At 40.1% G+C, this 22,128-nt stretch overlaps 1 protein-coding gene across 2 annotated transcripts in view; it reads right to left on the bottom strand.

Moving 5' to 3' along the window:
* KDM7A (lysine demethylase 7A) overlaps nt 1–22,128 on the bottom strand; it is a 95,648-nt gene that overhangs the window by 56,124 nt on the left and 17,396 nt on the right. For both annotated transcript variants that reach the window (XM_073322670.1, XM_073322678.1), the window contains exons 2-4: nt 15,405–15,490; nt 2,604–2,721; nt 1,549–1,709 (exon numbers count right to left, since the gene is read on the bottom strand). In XM_073322670.1, the coding sequence (XP_073178771.1) occupies nt 1,549–1,709; nt 2,604–2,721; nt 15,405–15,490 (365 nt within the window). The remainder of the gene's footprint in view (nt 1–1,548; nt 1,710–2,603; nt 2,722–15,404; nt 15,491–22,128) is intronic.

Below are 22,128 nucleotides of genomic sequence, written 5' to 3'. Positions count from 1 at the left end.
CGAGTCTTAAAATACGGATAAGCACAGAAATCCTGTTTGTAGTGCATTTCAACATACTATCAAAAGAACAAAAAAAGAGATGATTCTATTGGAATCCAGGAAGTGTTAAAGGACCTCCCCCCAGCCTAAGGGGAGGATCCACAGGACCTGGAAGCCAAATGATTCCGGGGGACAACTAATGAGATAACAGGGACAGGGGTGAGGTCAAAGGGTCAAATGAAGGAAACCTGACGGGGACACCGAGCAGAGAACCCCGGACAGCACCCACTGCTCCTCGAAGGCACCAAGTACAAGGCGCACACACAAAACTCTTAGCTGTAGTATATTATGCAGCACATTCCACACTGCAGCTGGCTCAGTCTCACTGAACCACTGAAACACATATTCAGGTGGTCCTGAGGTGGTTAGAGACTGCCCAGCAAGCCTGACGGAAGACTAAATGCTCCTGCTGAAGCTATGGTGCTCCCTGAACTTCTCCCCCAGGGAGCAGAAAAAAAGCTTATAAGGGAAGGATTAGATAGACTAAGGAACCAACAGTTTACAGATATGAGAGGTTTCAGAGTGGTAGCCGTGTTAGTCTGTATCCACAAAAAAAATGAGGAGTACTTGTGGCACCTTAGAGACTAACAAATTTATCTGCAGACATAAGAGGTGAGGAGGGAGGGAACTGATCTGACCCTGAGCTTTCAGTCTCCTCCGGTTCCCTTATTCCTCCCCAACCGTGAATATTTCTGCCCTACAGCTCCCACCCTCCCTCCTCACTTGTCTGAAATCTACTCTCTCTTCCTCTCCTTCCCTCTCAGGCTGCTCTGCTCCTTGGAGGGGAAGGGGCAGAGAAGAGGGGGGGTTCCAGAGATGCAGCAGTTGGGAGTCCCTGGACCCAAACAGCAGCTATAAACCTCCATGTATTAACAGTGTAGGTGGGGAGATTGTATTTTGGTGCAGTTCACCCCCACCCCCAGAGCCACATAAGAAGCCCAGGCAAGGACCTTCTCCCCAACACCCCAGACACCCTCAGGACACCCTCACTTATGCAAAAGCTTTGTTGTGCAATGCATCAGCAGCAATAAATAATTGGTAAGTGTAAAACCCTTTAAAAGATGTTCTCACTGTGCGACAAACCATTTTTAAAATCTGTAACAAAGCCCCCCATCCCCATCACTAGACTACAGATTACAAAACTAGCTTATCTGATTCACAGTGTAAGAAAACATCCTCAAAAACCATTATAATCTGTTGCTTATAGTATGTCGCAGAACAAAATACAGCTGTTCAACATTTCAGTCATTTATCACACATTTTGATAGCTTGTGCCATAAGTTGCCAGGTGTGAATGTTGAGAGCTATGGGCATACAATCGTCACATGCATACCCATAAATGAAACCCAAATTCGTAGGTCTAATTTACCCTTGCCAACCTTCTCGTAAGAACTGTTCAATTTAGATTAGGCATATAGTATCCTTTAACTGTTGTAGCTTTGCAAATATTTATTGTATTTAATTCACTCTACGCTGAAGCATTCACACATATTCCAGAAAGTCCCTTACCTACATAGCGTTCCACATCAAGAACGGAGAAGGTAGGGGGAGGGAGTCTGAGCCCTAGACCATCTAATTTAGGAACCATAATAGGGACATCAAACCCATGTTTCTCCAGGTATCTTTGTGTCAGCTGGCTGCCATGCATTTTCAAAATGATTTCATCAGCACTGGGGGAAAAAAATCAAAATATTAGCACCAAAAAACCAGTAAACCTGTTTGAAAGAGAAATTAACAAAAAAAAACTTTGGCAGGTTTCAACGAAACATCTTATTGGAGTTACATAGCTAATATAAATCAAATTAAAATAAGTGGATACAACTATATTAAATTAAGCACTCAAGGTGAAGGCAAGCCTGCTGATTACATTTAATGAAACTAAAAGACAACAAATTTAAAACCAATCAAGGAAGTACATTTTTATAAGCATAATTAATCTGCGGAATGTCATTGAAGACAAGAGTTCAGGAAGATTAAAAAAATCACATACACGGATAAGGACAACATTGATATATTAGAATAAAAAGCATTTTCTTTTAAAAGGGATATAAGTCATCATGCTTTAGAGAGTAAGTCAACCCTTAACTGTTGGAATAAGGAAGAAATGTCTTTTATGACCAGGTTATTACATAACTGTGCACCAGGGGAATCTCTTTCATCTTCTTCTGAAGCATCTGGGACTAGATAAACCACTGTTCCAATGTTTGTGGTCTACACTAGAGAGAAAATGGGAAGTGATTTCTGAGTCTCGTTTCCTGGACCAGACAGGCTGAAAATGCTGAAGAGGCAACACAACTAACAGTATGGGTTGGTAGTGATAGACTCCATAGGAAATTACACCCATGTGTAGTAATTTGATTGATGGATGCTACAACAAGGTGCCTTGAAGGCAAATATATGGATATGAAACGCTGGATGAAAAAAATTAGATCTCAGACATGGAGGAAGGGTTTTTTGTGATGGTGGTGTTTTTGTGGAGGCATGTTAGGAAGACCTTTTAGACATGATCAATACCCAAGGTTTTTCCCCTTTTTGTGATCTGACTTCTAAGCAAGTTTCCATACCTTGGGAATGAGCGAGCCCGCAGTTGTTTAACAAAAGTCCGTGTTCCAGCTTGGACTGGTTTGGAACCATCCTCAAACTCTGTGTAGTCATGTCTGTGCCAGTTCCTCCTCTTCTTCACTAGATTTTTTTTTAAAGGGATTAAATTTAAAATTAGTCAGTGTTGATGGTATGGGTCAGACCGGCTGATGTTCCATCAGTGAACCAATCACGTTAATTAGACTGACGGTCTATTTTTAATTCAGTTGACTTCATCTGTTGCATAAACAAAGAGTTATCTTTAAAATATTATGGTGGTAATAACAAAACATTAATCCTTTGCATTTCTATAGCTCCTTCTATCTGGGAATCTCAAAGCAGCGTCTGAATAAGGATTTAAAATTCAACACTCCTGTAATAAGGGAATACAAACACTAACAGCCTGAAGCTCGCCCAGAAAACTAAAGAGGAAGCCTACAGCAGAGCCAGAAATAGAACTTAAGGTTTCCTAATGCTCAGTCCTACATTTTAATCATAAGATCATCCTACAACTTCAAGATAAACTAAATTATTACTTAATATTTATATTACCATAGACCAATACATCCCAATAATCCTGAGTGGGGTTTCTGATATGCTAGCAGTTGTATAAACATACAAAAAATCTAGTCTTTGGCCATTATTAAAATGACTTATTTTTGGTTACTCCTCCCTCATCCACTCATCCTATCCCTCACCCCATTTGTTTGCCCCATCCACTGGTTACACCTTGTCTTTTAGTTTGTAAGCTCTTTTTGGTAGGAACTGTTATTTATTATGTTTGTACAGCGCCTAGCGCAAGGGTTCTAGACCTAAGTGAAGCCTTTAGGTGCAATTGCAACATACAATCAAGCTCCAGATGGATGATTTTATATTAATAAAAACAAAAGGATAAATAGGTGTTCCTTTATGGTTTTGGGCAATTGACTTTGGTTCTCTTCTATTAGCTACATGGTATATTCATGCAAAAGGCTTTAGACTTCTAGAGCTAAACACAAATGTAAAACTAGAAGTCCTCATATAAATTGCTTTGCCAGTTACACCATTACAAATCGCAGATGTTACTGAAAAAATTACACAAAGCCACAAAGGAATTATATGCAGTCTCCCACCTCACTTTTTTTGTTTTAAGAGAACTGAAAAACTGGCAAATTTACTTAATCTTAAAAGCTTCCCAGTTTAACACAGAATGATTGAATATCACCTGTCCTCAAACCCATTTAATACTTCTATGAATTACTCTTAATTTCTATCAACCACTTGGCACCGTAATTCAGACAGAATGTAAGGCTATTGCTTCCTTTAGAAGCAACAAACGTTCAACCATGAATTTGATGGCAAAGAATGCCAACACTTCATTAGCACTTTCTACCAACACAATGAATATTGTGATTCTCTTCCACTCAGCTTTTATCGTTTCAGAGGCTGCGAACCCCAAATAAATTCCCAATCAGGTACCTCAGCAAAAAGTGTCATACCACATCAGCTTGGAATAAAACTTCAGCTGAGTTTAGCCCTAGTTGCTCACTACCTTTTTATTGATCTGCAATGTACAGTTACCACTTGAGGGAAGTTGAACAAAAACTTAAAACTCAGACTATACTTATTTTATTCTGATAAATTCTAAAACAAAAAAACTATGCCAAACTGTGATCAATAGTATTAGATAGCTGCTAATAGACAGCTGCCCCCAAGATATATACTGAGACCAAGTGTGTAATGTAATAATTACTACTCTAGTACAGATCAAGAACTTGATTATATCTGCTGAAAAGGAAAGAGCTCGGGTTACTAGCCAGCTTACACAAATGGTGTCTCAAAATTTGAGAAAAAAGCCTGGCTAACAAAATCTGACAACTAAACAGTTTTATTAATATGATAATATTATTGGATCTTAATTCAACCCAAAACAAATTAAACAAATATTCCATAATTCCAAATATTAAATAAATTTAGGATAAGCTCTTGTAAAAAGTTTATATTGCACCAAAGACTGCAATAAAACCTAGTAAGACTGAACTCTCAATTATAAAACAAAACCAAAAAAACACCCACACGCCTATCTTCGCTTTATTTTAATAAGCTCTAGTATTTTTTGCTGCTGGTTTTTCAGAATCACCAGCTGCAGTCCAGCACTGATTGACAGCTAATTAATCTATTTGCATCTCCCAGTCGTTATACATGACAGGTAATTATTCCTAATGATGTATTGTTTTCTGCAGAGGCAACAAACTGTGCCCTTTAAAAGACACTTAGGAAAATAAATTGGCTCAATTAAACATGTGATGTTTATAGTGACTTGCTAACCTGATAATCAGTGTTGTAGAGCTAGACTATTCAAATATTCAGCAGTACTTCAAGAATAATGAAGCCAAGTTTTAATTAACTTTCCAAACCTACTTCCTCAAATCATAAATAATATTTGAATAATGCAGAGTATTAGCCACTAATTTGATTATGTGCAACATACAACACTTCCACCAAAATTCATCTGTGATGTAATAATATACTGCAATGAAAGAACGTAGTAGTTGCATAATACATTTATTTTTACAGTGCAGTACTCATGTTTACAATCAGTTTTTAAACATTTGAGAGCTGGGAATTAATAATTTTATTTCAGTTAATTCTTTTTCACCACGTGGTTCTTAGGGAGGAGGTGCACCATGCTTCCTTGAGCAGGAGAGAATATTCAAGAATACAAAGCAGTAAGAAAAGTACCTTTGTATTTAACTGTCAATTATTTTCCATAGTTTGTGTACTGTTCTAGTGTGTCTTACTGGATTTTACAATCAGATAAGTAAAATAACTGTTTAAAAAACAAATTTCTTGACTTTTGTCATTTAGAATGAACATGCCATGTAAAAAATGAACTCTAAGAAGTGGAAGGAAAAATATTTGTCCCCTCACCAATGCAAACAAGCAAGTCCCTGCCACAATTACAACACTAAAATGGATTAAGGAAATCCATTGGAGATGCAGAGGTGTTTTAGGAAAAGGAGCAACAGAGAATGGGCCAGAAGTTTAGTTTAAAGAAGTACAGGAGAAAACATTTACATTTTGATTTAATTATTATTTTAATTACAATTTTTACATTCTGCACACCAAGCCAGTAACCACTTCTGAATAATTTATGTAAACACACCTTTACTATTCCTACCTGCCCTCCCCTCCACTTGCCTCTTTGTTTGACCCTTGCCTATTGTCTCAGAAAAATCACAATCTAGATTTTAGACAGGGACTGTCAGTGTTATTTGTTTGTACAATGGGGATTTAATACTGTTTGGGGTCTTTAGCTGCTACCACAACAGAAACAGGCTGACCTATGGGATTTGAAAGAGGTTAAAACAAGATGAAAAGCAGTGTTGCCAACATGCATGAATGTTTTTCTTGGGAGCTCCTGATTCTGCAGTCAATTGACTACATGAGAGTCTCAGGTTTAAAAAACATTCTAGCCCTCATGATAAGCAAAAGAAACTTGAAAACATAACCCAAGTGTAACCTAAAGGCTTCAAAACCAGTAGGCAAAGAATAAGAACCCACAATGTATTAATTTTTAAAATACCTCTATTTTTAAGCTATTCATGATTACTCATTTTTTAATGCCTCGGGTTGGCAATAGTGCAACCCTCAACTAAAACACATTTGCAGTGATCTACATGTCTACCCAGCAGGAGTAGGAATAGAATATGGTGGACCATATTTTCAAAAACATATATGAAATATCTGATAAGTGCACAAGTCAAGCTGACATGTGGATACTCAAACTGCATACCCATAGGATGCCATACATTGTCAAGTCAGGAGCACACACTTGAAAGTTTGGGCTCCTACATATGTGGTTGCTTGGTGAAGCTCCTGTCGACCTGTTGCTTGCTCATTCAGCATCAGAAGTGGATTTAATTCTGGCTGAAGTGTGAAAATAAACTGAGTGATTTTCTGGTATTAGTGAATTTGATCTTTACATCTTTAAACTACACAGCAGAGTTCCTTTCGGTGCTGCAGTTTGCCTTTATTAGCACAGTGGATTCTTTGGTGGGCCAGAAGTCAGCCTTAATTGACATTTGGTAATATGGAATTTGCTCTTTTTATACCTTTAGTCCTACAAGTTATATTGTTATAAACAATCTTGTAATGATTAGGTGGAAAAATATCCCTAACATATATACTCCCTGGAACTGCAATACAAATTCCTTTTAATCTGAACATAATTATGTTTAAGCTTCTTTCAAAACAATTTTGGAAAAAATATATTTCAAGTAATAGGGATTATTATTATAATAAATACAAGTAATATTTCACACTTATGTAGCATTTCATATGCATGGAGCACTTTTGAAACCTTGCTTAAGGAACCCCATCATCCACACCGCCCACTTAAAATGTAGATGCTTAGAGTGTGGGCTACCTTAAAGGAACAGCCACTTCTCCGAACTGATTGCTCTTCAGTTATAACTAGGGCTGTCAAGTGATTAACAAAATTGCAATTAATTGCACAATTATAAAAAATAATTGCGATTAATGGCACCGTTAAAAATAATGGAATACCACTTATTTAAATATTTTTGGATGTTTTCTACATTTTCAAATATATTGATTTCAATTACAACACAGAATACAAAGTTTACAGTGCTCACTTTATATTTATTTTTGATTACAAATAATTTGTACTGTACAAAAATAGTATTTTTCAATTAATCTAATACAAGTACTGTAGTGCAATCTCTTTATCATGAAAGTTGAACTTACAAATATAGAATTATGTACAAAAAAACTGCATTCAAAAATAAAACAATGTAAAATTTTAGAGCCTACAAGTCCACTTTGTCCTATTTCTCGTTCAGCCAATGGCTCAAACAAGCATGTTTACATTTGCAGGAGATAAGGTTCCCCACTTCTTGTTCACATCACCTGAAAGTGAGAACAGGTGTTCTTACAGCAATGTTGTAGTCAGCATCGCAAGATATTTACGTGCCAGATGCGCTAAAGATTCATATGTCCCTCCATGCTTCAACCACCATTCCAGGGCACATGCGTCCATGGTGCTCACGTGTTCTGCTCAATAACAATCCAAAGCAGAGTGCACTGATGCATGTTCATTTTCATTATCTGAATCAGATGCCACCAGCAGAAGGCTGATTTTATTTTTTGGTGGTTCGGGTTCTGTAGTTTCTGCATCGGAGTGTTGCTCTTTTAAGACTTCTCAAAGCATGCTCCACACCCTGGCCCAATCAGATTTTGGAAGGCACTTCAGATTCTTAAATCTTGTGTTGAGTGCTGTAGCTATCTTTAGAAATCTCACATTGGTACCTTCTTTACGATTTGTCAAATCTACAGTGAAAGTGTTCTTAAAATGAACAACATGTGCTGGGTCATCATCCGAGACTGCTAGAACATGAAATATATAGCAGAATGCAGGTAAAACAGCAGGGGACATACAATTCCCCCCAAGGAGTTCAGTCACAAATTTAACTAACACATTCTTTTAAATGAGTGTTGTCAGCCTGGAAGCATGTCCTCTGGAATGGTGGCCAAAGCACGAAGGGGCATACGAATGTTTAGCATATCTGATACATAAATATCTTGCAATGCCAACTACAAAAGTGCCATGCAAATGCCTGTTCTCACTTTCTGGTGACACTGTAAATAAGAAGAGGGCAGCATTATCTCCCATAAATGTAAACAAACCTCTTAGCGATTGGCTGAACAAGAAGTAGGACTGAGTGGACTTGCAGGCTCTGAAGTTTTACATTGTTTTGTTTCATAACTGCACTCAAAAAACAAAACAAAAATCTTCATTTGTAAATTGCACTTTCACAACAAAGAGATTGCACTACAGTACTTGTATGAGGTGAACTGAAAAATACTTTGTTTTATCATTTTTACAGTGCAAATATTTGTAACAAAACATAATATACACTTTTATTTCAATTACAACACAGAATACAATATATATGAAAAATGTACAAAAGCATCCAAAATATTTAATTTCAATTGGTATTCTATTGTTTAACAGTGCAATTAAAAGAGATTAATCACAATTAATTTTTTTAATTGCAATTAATATTTTTTAAGTTAATCACCTGAGTTAACTGTGATTAATCGAAAGCCCTACCTTTAACATTAGAGCCAATTAATGAAAGCCCAAATCAAGATTTCAGCTCAAACAGAGGTGATGTGCTGAAGAATAGAGACTTCACCTATTGTACCTAATAAATTTAGATTATTTACCCACTTGAAACAATGTGAACCAATTAAGATAATTTTTACTCTACATCATCTTCTCTTTCAAAGAATTTCCAATGCAAAGTGCACCCTTATCCTTATGTCATATTCCTGCAGTGGCGATCAGTGCAGGTACTTGAGCTGTAAGCCCCTTGATATAAGTGAGGGAGATAGAAATCTGCTCTGGCCTAATTTTTAGGCCTGACCCAGACCTAAACCCATCCAAACCAAGACTGAGAGGGTCAGGTCATTTTCCAACCCGACCCTTCCCCCAAAACCTGAGTCAGCGCTGCCACCAACTCCTGCTTGTGGAGTCAGTTCTCCTCCTCCTGCCCATATAGAGTCAGTGCAGCAATGGATGAACAGCCCACTTCTGCAGTCTGCCTCCCTCTGCTGTGGTGTGTATGGTGAGAAGTGCTGCAAGACCTGACCCTTGTAGTTGGGTTTCACTGGGTTGAGGTTGGGTTGCAGGGCTCTAAGAAGGAGACTGTCAGCTGAACATTCATGAGGCATACTTAAGTTTGGAACATATCTCTCTCCTTGATTTGGTAGATCCAGGATTTATTAGCAGTCAAGGTAAATTACAAAGCCCATTTCCCTCCCCACCCAACCCCCAAAAACCTCCATCCATCCATATATCACACCACACTTTCAGAGACGGTGTGGGAAGAACGTTGGAGGAGGTTGGTGGATATTTCCATGCATTATATTGTATTTTGATCCATAGGACAGGTGCAGTGATGAAAGGTTAGAGAATTGATAACCACACCAGTGCAAAAAGGCATTTAACAAGGCTTTTAGCCCCTAAACTAAACATTGCTAATCCTGAAGCTATTAATTTATATCCTATACAAGAGATTAATTTTCCAAAACAATCAGGGCTGCAACAACTTTAACATCTCATCTCTAACGTTATTAATTGAGGAGCAGATGTCACACCAATACAGATCAGAAACACTCTAGAAAAGGCAGGCAAAGCTGGATTCTTAGCATGTAATCTCCATATGCCATTCAGAGAAAGGTCGGTTACCCAACCTCTCAGCAATCTTTCAAATATCCTCGGCGAATTGGTTGGGGAGGGGAGGGGTGGAAAATCAATGCTGATAAACTTTTAGAATAAAATTCAAAACTCCACCCAAAACATTTCCCTAGGTAAGGGCTTAACTAGAAGAGGGTTAGCCTTTAAAAAACCAAGACCACACTATTATGTATGTAAGTGTTTCACAACATTTACTCTTTTCCATTCAATATTCTTTCCTCCATTATTAAAATGTTTTAATCATTACGCTCCAAGATACATACCTTTTTGCTCTTAGGGCTGAATGAAAAGGGAAGAACCTGCTCCATCCACTCTCGGCACAATTTAAATATGCTCACAAGAGGAAAACATATGCAGTTTGCCTCCAAAGAGGCTACTATTTTCTTTTGATAGTAATCTGAATGCTCTTCATATTCTTCAAAAGCAAATTTAATCCCAAACTAGCCATTAAATTACAGGAACAGGTATTGATTTAATGATCCAGAGTATTTCATTTTGAACATTTTCTAGAGACCAAATAAAAGTCTAATAGGAGCCAGTTTCCCAGAAACCTAGGTTAAGAAATTATACAAACTTTACAGTATACAGGAGTCATCCCTTTGGGAGGAAAAACCCAAAATATTTAAAACCTATCACGTGGTAAGCATCAAACAGCATAACCAAGTATGTTGTATATCAAAACTCCTGTGCGACATGCTGACAAAGTTCAAAAGTTATCAAGCACAGAAATCAAGCTCCAAGTCTAGGGAGTATTGGGTGAACCCTGCAGTAGGATGAATTTATGAGCCTTTACTTCAAACAGACTATCTAATCACCTTTGAAACTCCTCCCTGCCCACTTCCTGTCTCAGCAAAATTACATAATACAAATGAAAAAAATACAAACCCTGATATCTACCTCCCCTATTAATTTATAAAAAAATATAAATGTGTGTGATTAAACACGAACCCCACACATCCATCTTCAGAGAGCTGCAACACTAGGGCTCTATCTTAATAATTCTGTTCTTGCAAAGATATATGGGAATGACACTATAAGTCAGTGTAACTGATCCCATAATAATATGGCCACATAGCATAATTTTAGATGAAATATTGCCAAAATTACCCCTTATCAAAATTTACTGTGTCACTTAATTTATAATCCATGAAGTCCCAGTCAGGAGATAGAAAAGAAAAACAAAACCACAGAGAAAATGTGTGAAATAAATCCAGCTGCTCAGAACAGATTCAATTTTGCCAATCCATGACCAGAAATCCCTGTTTATCTGCAGGTGAAACATATATAGGCGACCCATTGTATACAACCTTGAGCTTGGGAGGGTACAGCATGTAGAACTTATCCTTTATTTTTCAGGGCTGAACCATAGTTCACTATTGGATGGGAATCCAGAAGACAACAGGTCATGCTGGTTTTCACCTTGCCTTCTTTTGGAGAAGAGATTGAACATTCACGGAAAATCAAGGAACTGAAGATGCCTTCATTGCCTACTAGCAGACAGACAATCTTCAGATTTTTGCTTTCTGTGTATCTTCTCTAACTCTTCAAGGTACTTGGTTGTTCTGGTAACCTGTGCTTTTAACTGGCTCAGCCCTTGGCAAAGATATGCGATGCAATCTACAACTACTATCACTAACTTAAGTTGCAAGTTCCCTGCTTTTTTACTTGCTCAGGAAATCTGTCCACTTAGGTTTGCAAGTAACCCGTCAAGGAATGAAGTGAAGTCTTTCATCTTTCCACTCATGATCTGCACCACAAATGGATTTAATGAAGAGGGAATGGATGGAGAAGTCGTCTCTGCTGGCACTGTGTTTGAATGATGGTTTCTTTTGCAATTCCTAGGAGATTTAGGCTAATTCTTACGAGATTTAGGTTCACACAGGGATGCGTGGGGATTTGTTTATAAATCAGGAAGCTGGAACGGAGACAGGCAATGAGAAAAATTAGAAAGATACAAGAGGATAGTGTGACACTGCACCCCATACTCTTCACAGTAATATTATATGATTATGACATTATCAGACCCACTTTGGCCTTTGGGATCAAAAAATAGTGGGAGTAAAACTCTTTTCCCCTTAAGTGCAGAGGAACTTCCTTTACTGCTCCCACCTGCAGAAGGCCCTGCACCTCCTGAGCAAGTAGATGCTCGTGAGAAGGATCCCTGAAGACAGACTGGGAGGAAATAAACTGGAGCCTATACCTCCCTGCTACTGTGCTAAGGACCCATGCTCAAGCACACCCTCAAAATGCCTGCTTATTACCTAGTTGGGTGCAGGTACAGCTCGAGTGAGCTGAGGAGCTCGGCTGATGGCCTTGCCATGCTTAAAGCCCCTGACCTTTTTACAGAATGACTCTGAACGGGAAGGACCCACAAAAACCTGTGGGACTATTGCGGCTTGAACTGCTTTCTCATGGGCAACCAGGGTGTTCAGACCCACCAAGCATGAAGGGGCCCTAGAGTCTTTTAGGCCATGCAACTTGCTGTCTGTTCTGTGAACAGCACCAAGCTGTCGAAGGGGAGGTCCTGGATGGACTGCTGAACCTCTGCCACGAAGCCGGATGACTGCAACGAGGATGCCAGCCTCATTGAAATGGCCGAAGCCATAGACCAGACCATGGAGTCTGCCGCATCTGAAGCCACTTGTAGGGTTGTCCTGGCTACTGCTCTGCCCTCCTCCAGAATAGCCAGGAATTCCTTCCTGGGCTCCTCATGCAGCGACTCTGCGAACTTGGCCATGGACTGCCAGATGTTATAATCATAGTGGCCAATTAGGGCCTGATGTTTGGCACCTCTTAGCTGGAGGCTGAGCGTAGCATAAATCTTTCTACCAAAAAGATCAAGCCTCTTCGCCTCCTTATTCTTAGGGGTCGATCCCGGTTGGGCTTATCTATCATGCTCCTTGGCTGCTGACAGTTCCAGTGAGCTTGGGGCGGGGGGTATGTACAGGTATTCAAACCCCTTAGTGGAGGCATAGTACTCCTGCTCCACCCACTTAGAGATGGGGGGGCAGGCAGGATGGGCTTTGCCAAGGGCCTTGCTCAGTTTCACAACTCCCTCATGTACTGGTAATTCCACCTTCAAGGCGGCTGCTGCACTCAGCACATTGAACAGGGAGTCTGAAGGCTCCACCGACAACTCTGCTTCCAGCCCGAGGTTCAATGTCACCCTCTTCAAAAGCTCCTGGTGGGCTGTGTCATCCTGAAGAACTGTGTGAGAGGGCCCCAGTATCACCTCATCGGGCAAAGATAATGAGGAGACAGGTACAGATGGGCCTGGTAACTCCACTGCCTCTGCCAAAAGAGCCTCAGATGAAGCTGGCTGTCCCTGGGGAGCTTTCTCTGATTCTGCTTACAAGCCAGGGGGTGGGAGGGAGACTGTGGCCGACCACCTTTCCGATGCCCTTGAGACCGACCAATGCCTCTGCAATGGCTGGGGAAATACCCTGGGGTTCCACAGATATCCAGGGGTTGGCCATGCCCAGGAGTTCCACAGGTGTCGGGGTTGGTCATTGGCCCTGGGGCCATGCAGCCCCTGGGGGCCCAGAAGGAAATGCCGATGCCCCCAGCAGGTGGTCTTGGCCTGCGGGCAGGTCTTACTCCTCACTTTTAGAGCCCAAGGAAGGGGAGTCTTGTCTGGGGGACCAGAATGGGACTGATGTCGCCTGTCTACCCCGTTCCCGTCGGCTCTCTCCGTGGACCTCTGCTGGGGAGCTGTACCAGGCCCATGTCTCTCGGTGCCGTGATCGACACTTCACGCAATGAGAACGGTGCTGCTCTGTGGACTGGGAGCAAGAGGATCGATGTCTTAGAGACCATCAACGCACCCATGGGAATCTGTACTGGCAAATTGGAGATTCGGACGCTCCAGGCGCCAGAGCTCTGGGGACTGGCGACACGCCTCCAAGGGTCTACACCAGACAGCCAATGATCAACGCCAGGATCCCAGTGAACACTGCCTGCAGATGGGGGAACAATGTCAGGAACTCTGGCAGGTAAGCCAACCCGCATCCGGGGGCTGGTGGCGCTGTTCAGAAGAGAGCTGGTGGGGCATCCCCTGCACAGATGGAGACTGCTCGAAGGGTCCCAGGGCAGGTTTTCCCCCTTGAACGGGGCACCCCAGTAGCTGGCGTGGACAGCACCAGAAGGGACAATATGTCTGTAGCAACCTAAAAGACCTCCGGCATGGACAGCACCACCGAGTGCCTCTGCCGCTTTCTGGGGTGGTGGGCAGGGATTGAAGGGGGCTCGACAACTCAGTAGGCCACAGTCCAGAGCGAAAGAGCTGCCCCTCGTGGGTCTTTTTATCTCCTCCGGCTCTCTCCTTCCCTTCACAGGAAACAGGAAAATGGCCTCTTCTGGCCCTTCTTTGCTTTTTAGCCGGTACCAGGGATGGGACTGTCTGAGGTTGGTGCCGGCGGCGTGCTCAGCACCAAGGCTGCGGTTCTCAGAGCAGAGTCCGATCTAGTCGGCTCCGATGCCAGTGCGAGGGCTGACTCCATAAGGAGCGCTCAAAGACGAATGTCCCACTCCTTTGTTGTTCATGGCCTGAAGCTCTTAGATGTGACACTGGTCGCCCACATTGGTTCCCCCAAGCACTTTAAGCACCTTTTATGCGGATCACCGAGTGGCATAGGTTTCTTGCAGCAGTCACAAGGCTTGAAGCCTAGGGACTAGTGCATGACCCATCCCTAGGCTAAGTTCTGTCTAGGATTAACCAACTATTACTAACTCTAACACTACTGGAACTATAATAGTATACAAGTTTTTAACAAATATATACAAAAAGTTCACAACTAGACACAGCTGAGAGACGTAAGCTTGCCAAGGCAAGGAGACGTTCAAGCACCATCACAGGCGGTAAGAAGGAACTGGGGGAGGGGGGAGCCAACAGCACCCCTTATACCACCGCATATGCACACCACTCCAGAGGGTGCCAGAGCCAGTCCCCTACGGATATCTCGGAGGGAAAAAATTCCGGCACCAGCGCGTGAGACAAGCACACACACCTAAAACGGAATGGACATGAGCAATCACTTGAATAAGAACTCCTTGTTTTTATAGTGTGGTCCTTTAGGATTTTGTCAGTTTTCACTTCCCTGCTATATTCACCAGTGTCCAATGAAACCTGAGAAGAATGATGCACCATCGTTGCCTACACTCAAGTCACTTAAAAAGTCACCACCATCCTCTCTCCCCTACAACTCAGTTTTGTTTTCTTCAAACTCCAGTCACAATCCAAATATTCAGTTAAATTTCTCTGTGTTTGATCTTTAGTTGTGGTTTACATTTTTATGGGATAATGACCGTTAGGAAAAAAGTCTGTAGGTGCTCTAACCCAATTTATCTACTGCCGTGCATCATGTGAACCTCCCCAGACTACTTTTTAAAACTTAGAATTAGCCATAAATAGCCTGTTACATTTTGAATGTCCTTCCCAACAATTTTTTCCAGTTCCAGGTTGGGGACAGAATATATATAGTCATTTACACCCTTCATCTTTGTTTGAGCATTCAGTACTTACTTAAGGATGGTCCATGCAGAACTGCACAGTTGGGACAGTGGTACAGATCAATGTCAACAGCATGGTGCTCCTCTACTTTGACACAGCTGAAAAGAAAAAAATTGTTTTCAATGCTCATGAGAAGAAGAAAAAAAATCTCAAGAGTCCAAGTCCTTTTATTTTCCTCTCTATCCAGCCCCCCTCCAAAAAAAAAAAAAATAGTTAAGTCTAGCAACATTTACCAGAACATACTGCAGCTCTATGCAGTCAGAACTACATACATCAAGACTCCGCTCCAAAGCCAAACTATGTGTGTCACTTTCAGCATCTATACAGTTACTTTAAAAATATGCAAATCAAAGTTTAATTGGGAATACTATTAAAGTATCTGATAAAAAGTAACCAGATGGAAGTAAATTCCACAGTGTAACTACACAAATGCTTTGATCTTAATTACAAGAAGCAGGGTGTGCAAGGTAATTAAAGCAAAGCCAGAAAAAATGTATTACTCAAGTCTAAGTGCTGATAGTTTACAGAAGACATCATGGAAGCTTTGTTGCTTCCCATGTGGCAATGCATGTCTTTGGTAGCATACTGTACATAAAAAAAAAAAATTTTAAAAGAACACAGGCCGCTATTCTCTCAAACATCAAAGGGAAATAAGGTATACTATTCATTTTTCCTCATACCTTCCCTTGCAACAGCAGCTAACAGTGACCACATTAAAGTGTATTCTTCTTCTCTGCAAAACATGCATCCTTTTGAATAAACAAACTTTTTTATCACGCTTGTTATAAAATACCTATAATTAGGCCAGTTAAAAATAAATAATTTAGACCAAATATTACAGCAGGTTACTTCCTCTCTTGGTAAGATTACACCAACATATATGGATGGCTATAAAAACCCAGCAAGGTTGGAAAAGGTCAGGTTTTTCTATTCAAGATAGCTGGATATGAAATGAAGTATTGATAGTGGTATTTTGCAGGTTTTGCATCACTAGAGATTAATGATTTAGAAAAGCAGTGTTCATATAGAATTTTCTCAAAAATTTTATTGTTTAAATACTCTTTTTGCTGAGAGGCACCCAACGTTTGACAGAATTCCTCTCTCTTCGAAGTATGTGACTTGTTCATAAATAATGATGAAAGATTAAAGAACGGTTTTTATACCATAAATAGGGCCCAACCAAATTCACGGTCCATTTTGGTTAATTTCACAGTCCTACGATTTTAAAAATTGTAAGTTTCATGATTACAGACATTTAAATCTGAAATTTCACAGTGTTGTAATTATAGGGGTCTTGACACAAAAAGGAGCTGGGGTGGGAGGGGGGTGTCGCAGTACTGCTTCTCTTACTTCTGTGCTGGTGCTGATGGCAGCGCTACCTTCAAAGCTGGGTAGTCGGAGAGCAGCGGCTGCTGGCTGGGAGCCCAGCTCTGAAGGCAGATCCACCATGAGCAGTAGCACAAAAGTAAGGATGGCATGGTATGGTATTGCCACCCTTATTCTGCGCTGTTGCCTTCAGAGCTGGGCACCTGGCCAACAGCAACCTCTCCAGACGTCCAGCTCTGACGGCAGCACAGAAATAAGGGTGACAATACTGCAACCGCCCTAAAATAACCTTGGGATACCCCTCCCCGCAGCCTCGTTTTGGGTCAGGACCCCCACTTTGAGAAACACTGTTCTCCCCTGTGAAATCCGTACAGTATAAACACACAAAGAAACAGATTTCACGGTCCATGACACGTTTTTCCATGTCCATGAATTTGGTAGAGCACTAATCATAAAAGTTTACCAAACATTCATATTAATAAATCCAATGCAAACAGATAATTACCCGATACTATTGCCATGTAAGTTAGACCCGAAGCCATAACAGACCCAAGGTCGACAGCAAATTGGTTAAAAAAAGGCAAAGCTCGCGTGCTATATCTGACTTGTCAAGAAGAGAGTGCTCTTCAGTGACATCCACTGCAGTCTAGGTATCTTTTATCACAAGTGTTTATATATGGTAGCATGAGAAGTCAGTTAAAACGTTTGTATTCACGGAGCACAATTAATGAACTCTGCATCAAAGCTGAACTGCTCTGCATTCAAAATAAGTAGTTGTATTTACACAAATGTTTATTTTATTGTCTATAACAATACATTAGAAGTGGTCTAAAGATAAAATAGAAATGCTATTAAACGTAACAAGAAAATATTAAATGCTCCCACTGACCACATAAAGAAGATTTATCATATATAACCTTTTATAAAAATATGTAGGTTTCATTGGGTAATTTCACAGCAATCAAAAAACTCCATCAGATTATTAAAAGCTGATCTCCCCCAAGCCTTAAATTGTGATAGAGTTTTAAGATGGTTCCAGATAGATGTTTTTATTAGGCACATTTTTTATTTTTATTTTTATTACAAAGGACAAACTTAAAAAAACCTTTAAACACACAATATATCTCAAAAGAATGCCATGAAACTCTTTAATTCACTAGAATTGAGAGCCACAAGACAAACTCCTTCCAGACAGCATCAGTCTACACCAAAGGCCAATCTGCCACTGACTATTCCCATCGAAAACTGTTCTAAGTGCACCACAAAGTATCCACAATCTTCGTACAACATATACACTCAAACTTTAAGGCCAGAAGGGACCATCATGATCACCTAGTCCAGCGGTTCTCAATCCACGGTCCAATTAGCACACAGCTGGAGCCCACCCATGCTGCAGAGGAAGGAAAAGAAACCCATGGTCTGACAATCTGACCCGGGGGAAATTCCTTCCCAAATCCAAATATAGCAATCAGTTAGACCCGGAGCATGTGGAAAATACCCACCAGCCAGACACCTACGAAAGTACTCCCTGTAGTAATTCGGGGCCCTCTTCATATAGCGTCCCATTGCCAGCCATTGGAGATATTTGCTGCTAGCTATCGCATATCAGCTACCTGCCATTGTAGGCTGTCTCATCATACCATCCCCCTCCATAAATTTATCAAGCGAAGCTAAGGTTGTTTTTTTATCCTCCACTACTCCCACTGGAAGGCTGCTCCAGAAAGAAAACATGTACACAAAACATTTGAGGATACCAAACATTCAACCTTTTTTCCCCCCAAGCCCCTCTCCTACTCAGTTTCTCCTCTCCTTTCCCATCCAAAAAAGAGCTTTAAAGCTGTTTAGGACTAATATTTGACTACAGAAATGAAGTACAAAACTGAAGTTTCAAGGCAGTTAAATGGAGTCTCCATGTGGCGTTGGCAAATTGAAATAGTAGAACTGTACCTGTAACAACTGATTACAAATATACCTTCCCACCACCACCAATAATATAATCCTTTCAAAATAAGTAATATTAGCTATGGGGTTTATATAGAGGTAGTTTTGCGTTTGTTTGGTTTTTTGTTCAATGAAGAGAACCTTAAAACAAAATGATTTAGCCTCACATAAGTGTATAGAATGCATAATAAAACAAAACTAATTTTGAAGTGGCTTTAAAACAAATTTTAAAAATGACACCCCCACAGGATTTTCTCTCTCCAAAAGATGCTTTATAAAAATAGAAATAAAATCCCCATTTTAGCTATTTTGTGCTTGCAATAGTTATGTACGTGTTAAAGATTAATACCACACTTTTTAAATATAAGGTATTATTGCTAATTTTCAAACGATCACAAATCAAAACAAATTCTACAAATTATAGAAAAACCTTTTCTATAGTAAAACAGGTTGTGCAAATAATTGCATTATATTTTGACTAAAACATTGCCTACAGTTCCTATGCTCAGTTTTGTCTTGGTTGCACATGCCAGCTAAACACTTTTACATTAGTTGTACCTTTATTAGCAGTACAAGCTTTCAACTACTGCAAGATAAGCAAAGAATAACCCCTCCCACTCCTTGTCCCGAGAAAAGAATGCCAATGTGAGCATTTTTATCAAGGGGAATGGGAGTGGAGATACCAAAATCAGTTTGGAAATCCCATGGAAGTCTGGTTACTCATTAACTCAAGTCAACTGTCTCCAAGTGTCAATAGGACACCACGTAAGCAAAATCTGAAGATTCAAACAACAGAAAGTGCTAAAGATGTCACTGTCCCAACCCACCAAATGGCTCTGGGATATTCTGTAAACAGAAAGTGTTCTGTTTAAGTCACAATTTGTCACCCCTTCAGGGAGCGAATTTAAACAATCAAAAGATTTTAGAGCTTGGGTTGCAGATGAAGACTGAGAAACAGATTGAAAATGTCATCAGATACAAACACTTCCTTCTGTAGAGAAAAAGCAAACTGAAAAAATGAACTGTATTTGAAGGCTAGTCTAAATGACTAAGACAGATCATTAATATTCAGAGAGTAAAAAAGTCATCATTTAAACCTTAGATCTAAGATAAAACTGACTGACAAGAAAGTGCCTTAGATACAAAGGATCCCAAAGATGTTCGTTTTTATATCACTCTACTAAGAATTGACCAAACTGAATTTTCTTTTGTGAAAAGAGGAACCAATAGTCATCCATTATATTCCAGTGTCATTCCAATACTGCATTATTAGTAAACAAAGATAAGAATGGCCATACTAGATCCATCTAGCCCAGTATTCTGTCTTCCAACAGTGGCCAGCACCAGGTGTTTCAGATGGAATGAACAGAACAGGTAACCATCAAGTGATCCATCCCTTGTCACCCATTCACAGCTTCCGGCAAACAGAGGCTAGGGACACCATCCCTGCCCATCCTGGCTAACAGCCATTGATGGACCTATCCTCCATGAATTTATCGAGTTCTTTTTTGAACCCTGTTATAGTTTTAGCTGTTACAACATCCCCTGGCAAAAGAGTTCCACAGGTTGACTGTGCATTGTGTGAAGAAACACTTCCTTTTGTTTGTTTTAAACCTACTACCTATTAATTTCATTTGATGACCCCTAGTTCTTGTGTTATGAGAAGGAGTAAATAACACTTCCTTATTTATTTTCTGCACACCAGTCATGTTTTTAAATAGACTTCTATCATACCCCCCTTTGTCATCTCTTTTCCAAGCTGAAAAGTCCCAGCCTTATTAATTGCTCCTCATATGGAAGCTGTTCCATACCCCTAATCATTTTTGTTGCCCTTTTCTGTACCTTTTCCAATTTCAATATATCTTTTTTGAGATGGGGTAACCACATCTACACTCAGTATTCAAGATGTGGGCATACCTGGGATTTATATAGAGGCAAAATGATATTTTCTGTCTTATTATCAATCCCTTTCTTAATGATTCCCAACATTCTGTTAGCTTTTTTGACTGCTGCTGCACATTGAGTGGATGTTTTCAGAGAACTATCCACAATGACACCAAGACCTCTTTCTTGAGTGGTAACAGCTAATTTTGACCCCACTACTTTATATGTATAGTTAGAATGTTTTCCAAAGTGCATTATTTTGCATTAATCAACATTGAATTTCATCTGCCATTTTGTTACCCAGTCACCCAGTTTTGTGAGATCCTTTTGTAACTCTTTGCAGTCTGCTCTGAACTTAACTATCTTGAGTAGTTTTGTATCATCTGCAAATTTTCTCACCTCATTATTTACCCCTTTTTCCAGATCATTTATGAATATGTTGAACAGTACTGGTCCCACTAGCAAGCCCTGGGGGACACCACTATTTAGTTCTCTCCGTTCTGAAAACTGATAATTTATTCCTACCCTTTGTTTCCTATCTTTTAACCAGTTACTGATCCATGAGAGGACCTTCCCTCTTACCCCATGACAGCTTACTTTGCTTAAGAGTCTTTGGTGAGGGACTTTGTCAAAGACTTTCTGAAAGATAATATTCAGCTCTTATGTTGACTCATTTGTTTCTTACACCTATGCCAAACTGCTATGAACTAGGTAAATAAGTAGTTCCTCATATAGAACAAGCATAATTATAGAACAAACTACTCAATATGGGGCCAGTGAATATTTCTGCTTACATTTATCCATTGTCAAAAAAATCTTTAAAGAGTTACTTACCAGTAACCACAGTTCAAAAACATTGTATAGATGCACGATTCAGGTGTGCATGAAGACAAAGAATTACAGTTACTTCAGTAATCTTCCTTTCTTCCCGAGAGTATAGTCTGAGATTTTTGGGCAAGAACAGTACCTTTTTTTGTTTGTGCAGCACCTAGCACACTGCAGGCCCGACCAGAAGCAAATACATTAGAACTATTAGATTCCCCATTACTGGGGAACGAACTACCAACTCTCAAAGAAGTAAGTCTGAGAAATACTACTTTATTAAATATTGCAGGATCCTGTAATGGGCATCAGACCTAGTTACCAAAAATGTAATGTGTGTGATAGTATAAACAGACCTCAGACCTGCTATGACAGATATCACTCAGACATGCTAAGGAAGTCATCCTGAACCTGGAAAAAAGTCTGGTCTCAAACCCTTAGCACTGTGTCACTTGCAAAGTCATAACGGGTTTCTTTACAAAACTTCCTCCATTTAGACAAACTGCTGAACAGACAGAATCAAAGGCGGAAACCATGTGCCAACAATTTAAGCCACAAGAGTACAAGTTCAGTCTATTTTAGATACTGTTAAGGGCCCCTATTATCTCTAAACTATGTAGCTTTATCAGGGAAAGCAAGCATGGGAGCTTTGCAAAAATATAGGTGGATTTATAAATTGTTCAGAAGGATCAGCAGGCCTTCTGGTGCTCAGACATCTTGGTTGCCACCAGATTCAAGCTCTTCCATCCTCAACTTACATCCA

The sequence above is a fragment of the Lepidochelys kempii genome, chromosome 1, assembly GCF_965140265.1.
Source record: "Lepidochelys kempii isolate rLepKem1 chromosome 1, rLepKem1.hap2, whole genome shotgun sequence".
Taxonomy (NCBI): domain Eukaryota; kingdom Metazoa; phylum Chordata; order Testudines; family Cheloniidae; genus Lepidochelys; species Lepidochelys kempii.
Note: the sequence above shows the minus strand (reverse complement) of the source record. Positions and strands in the feature narration are given on the sequence as shown.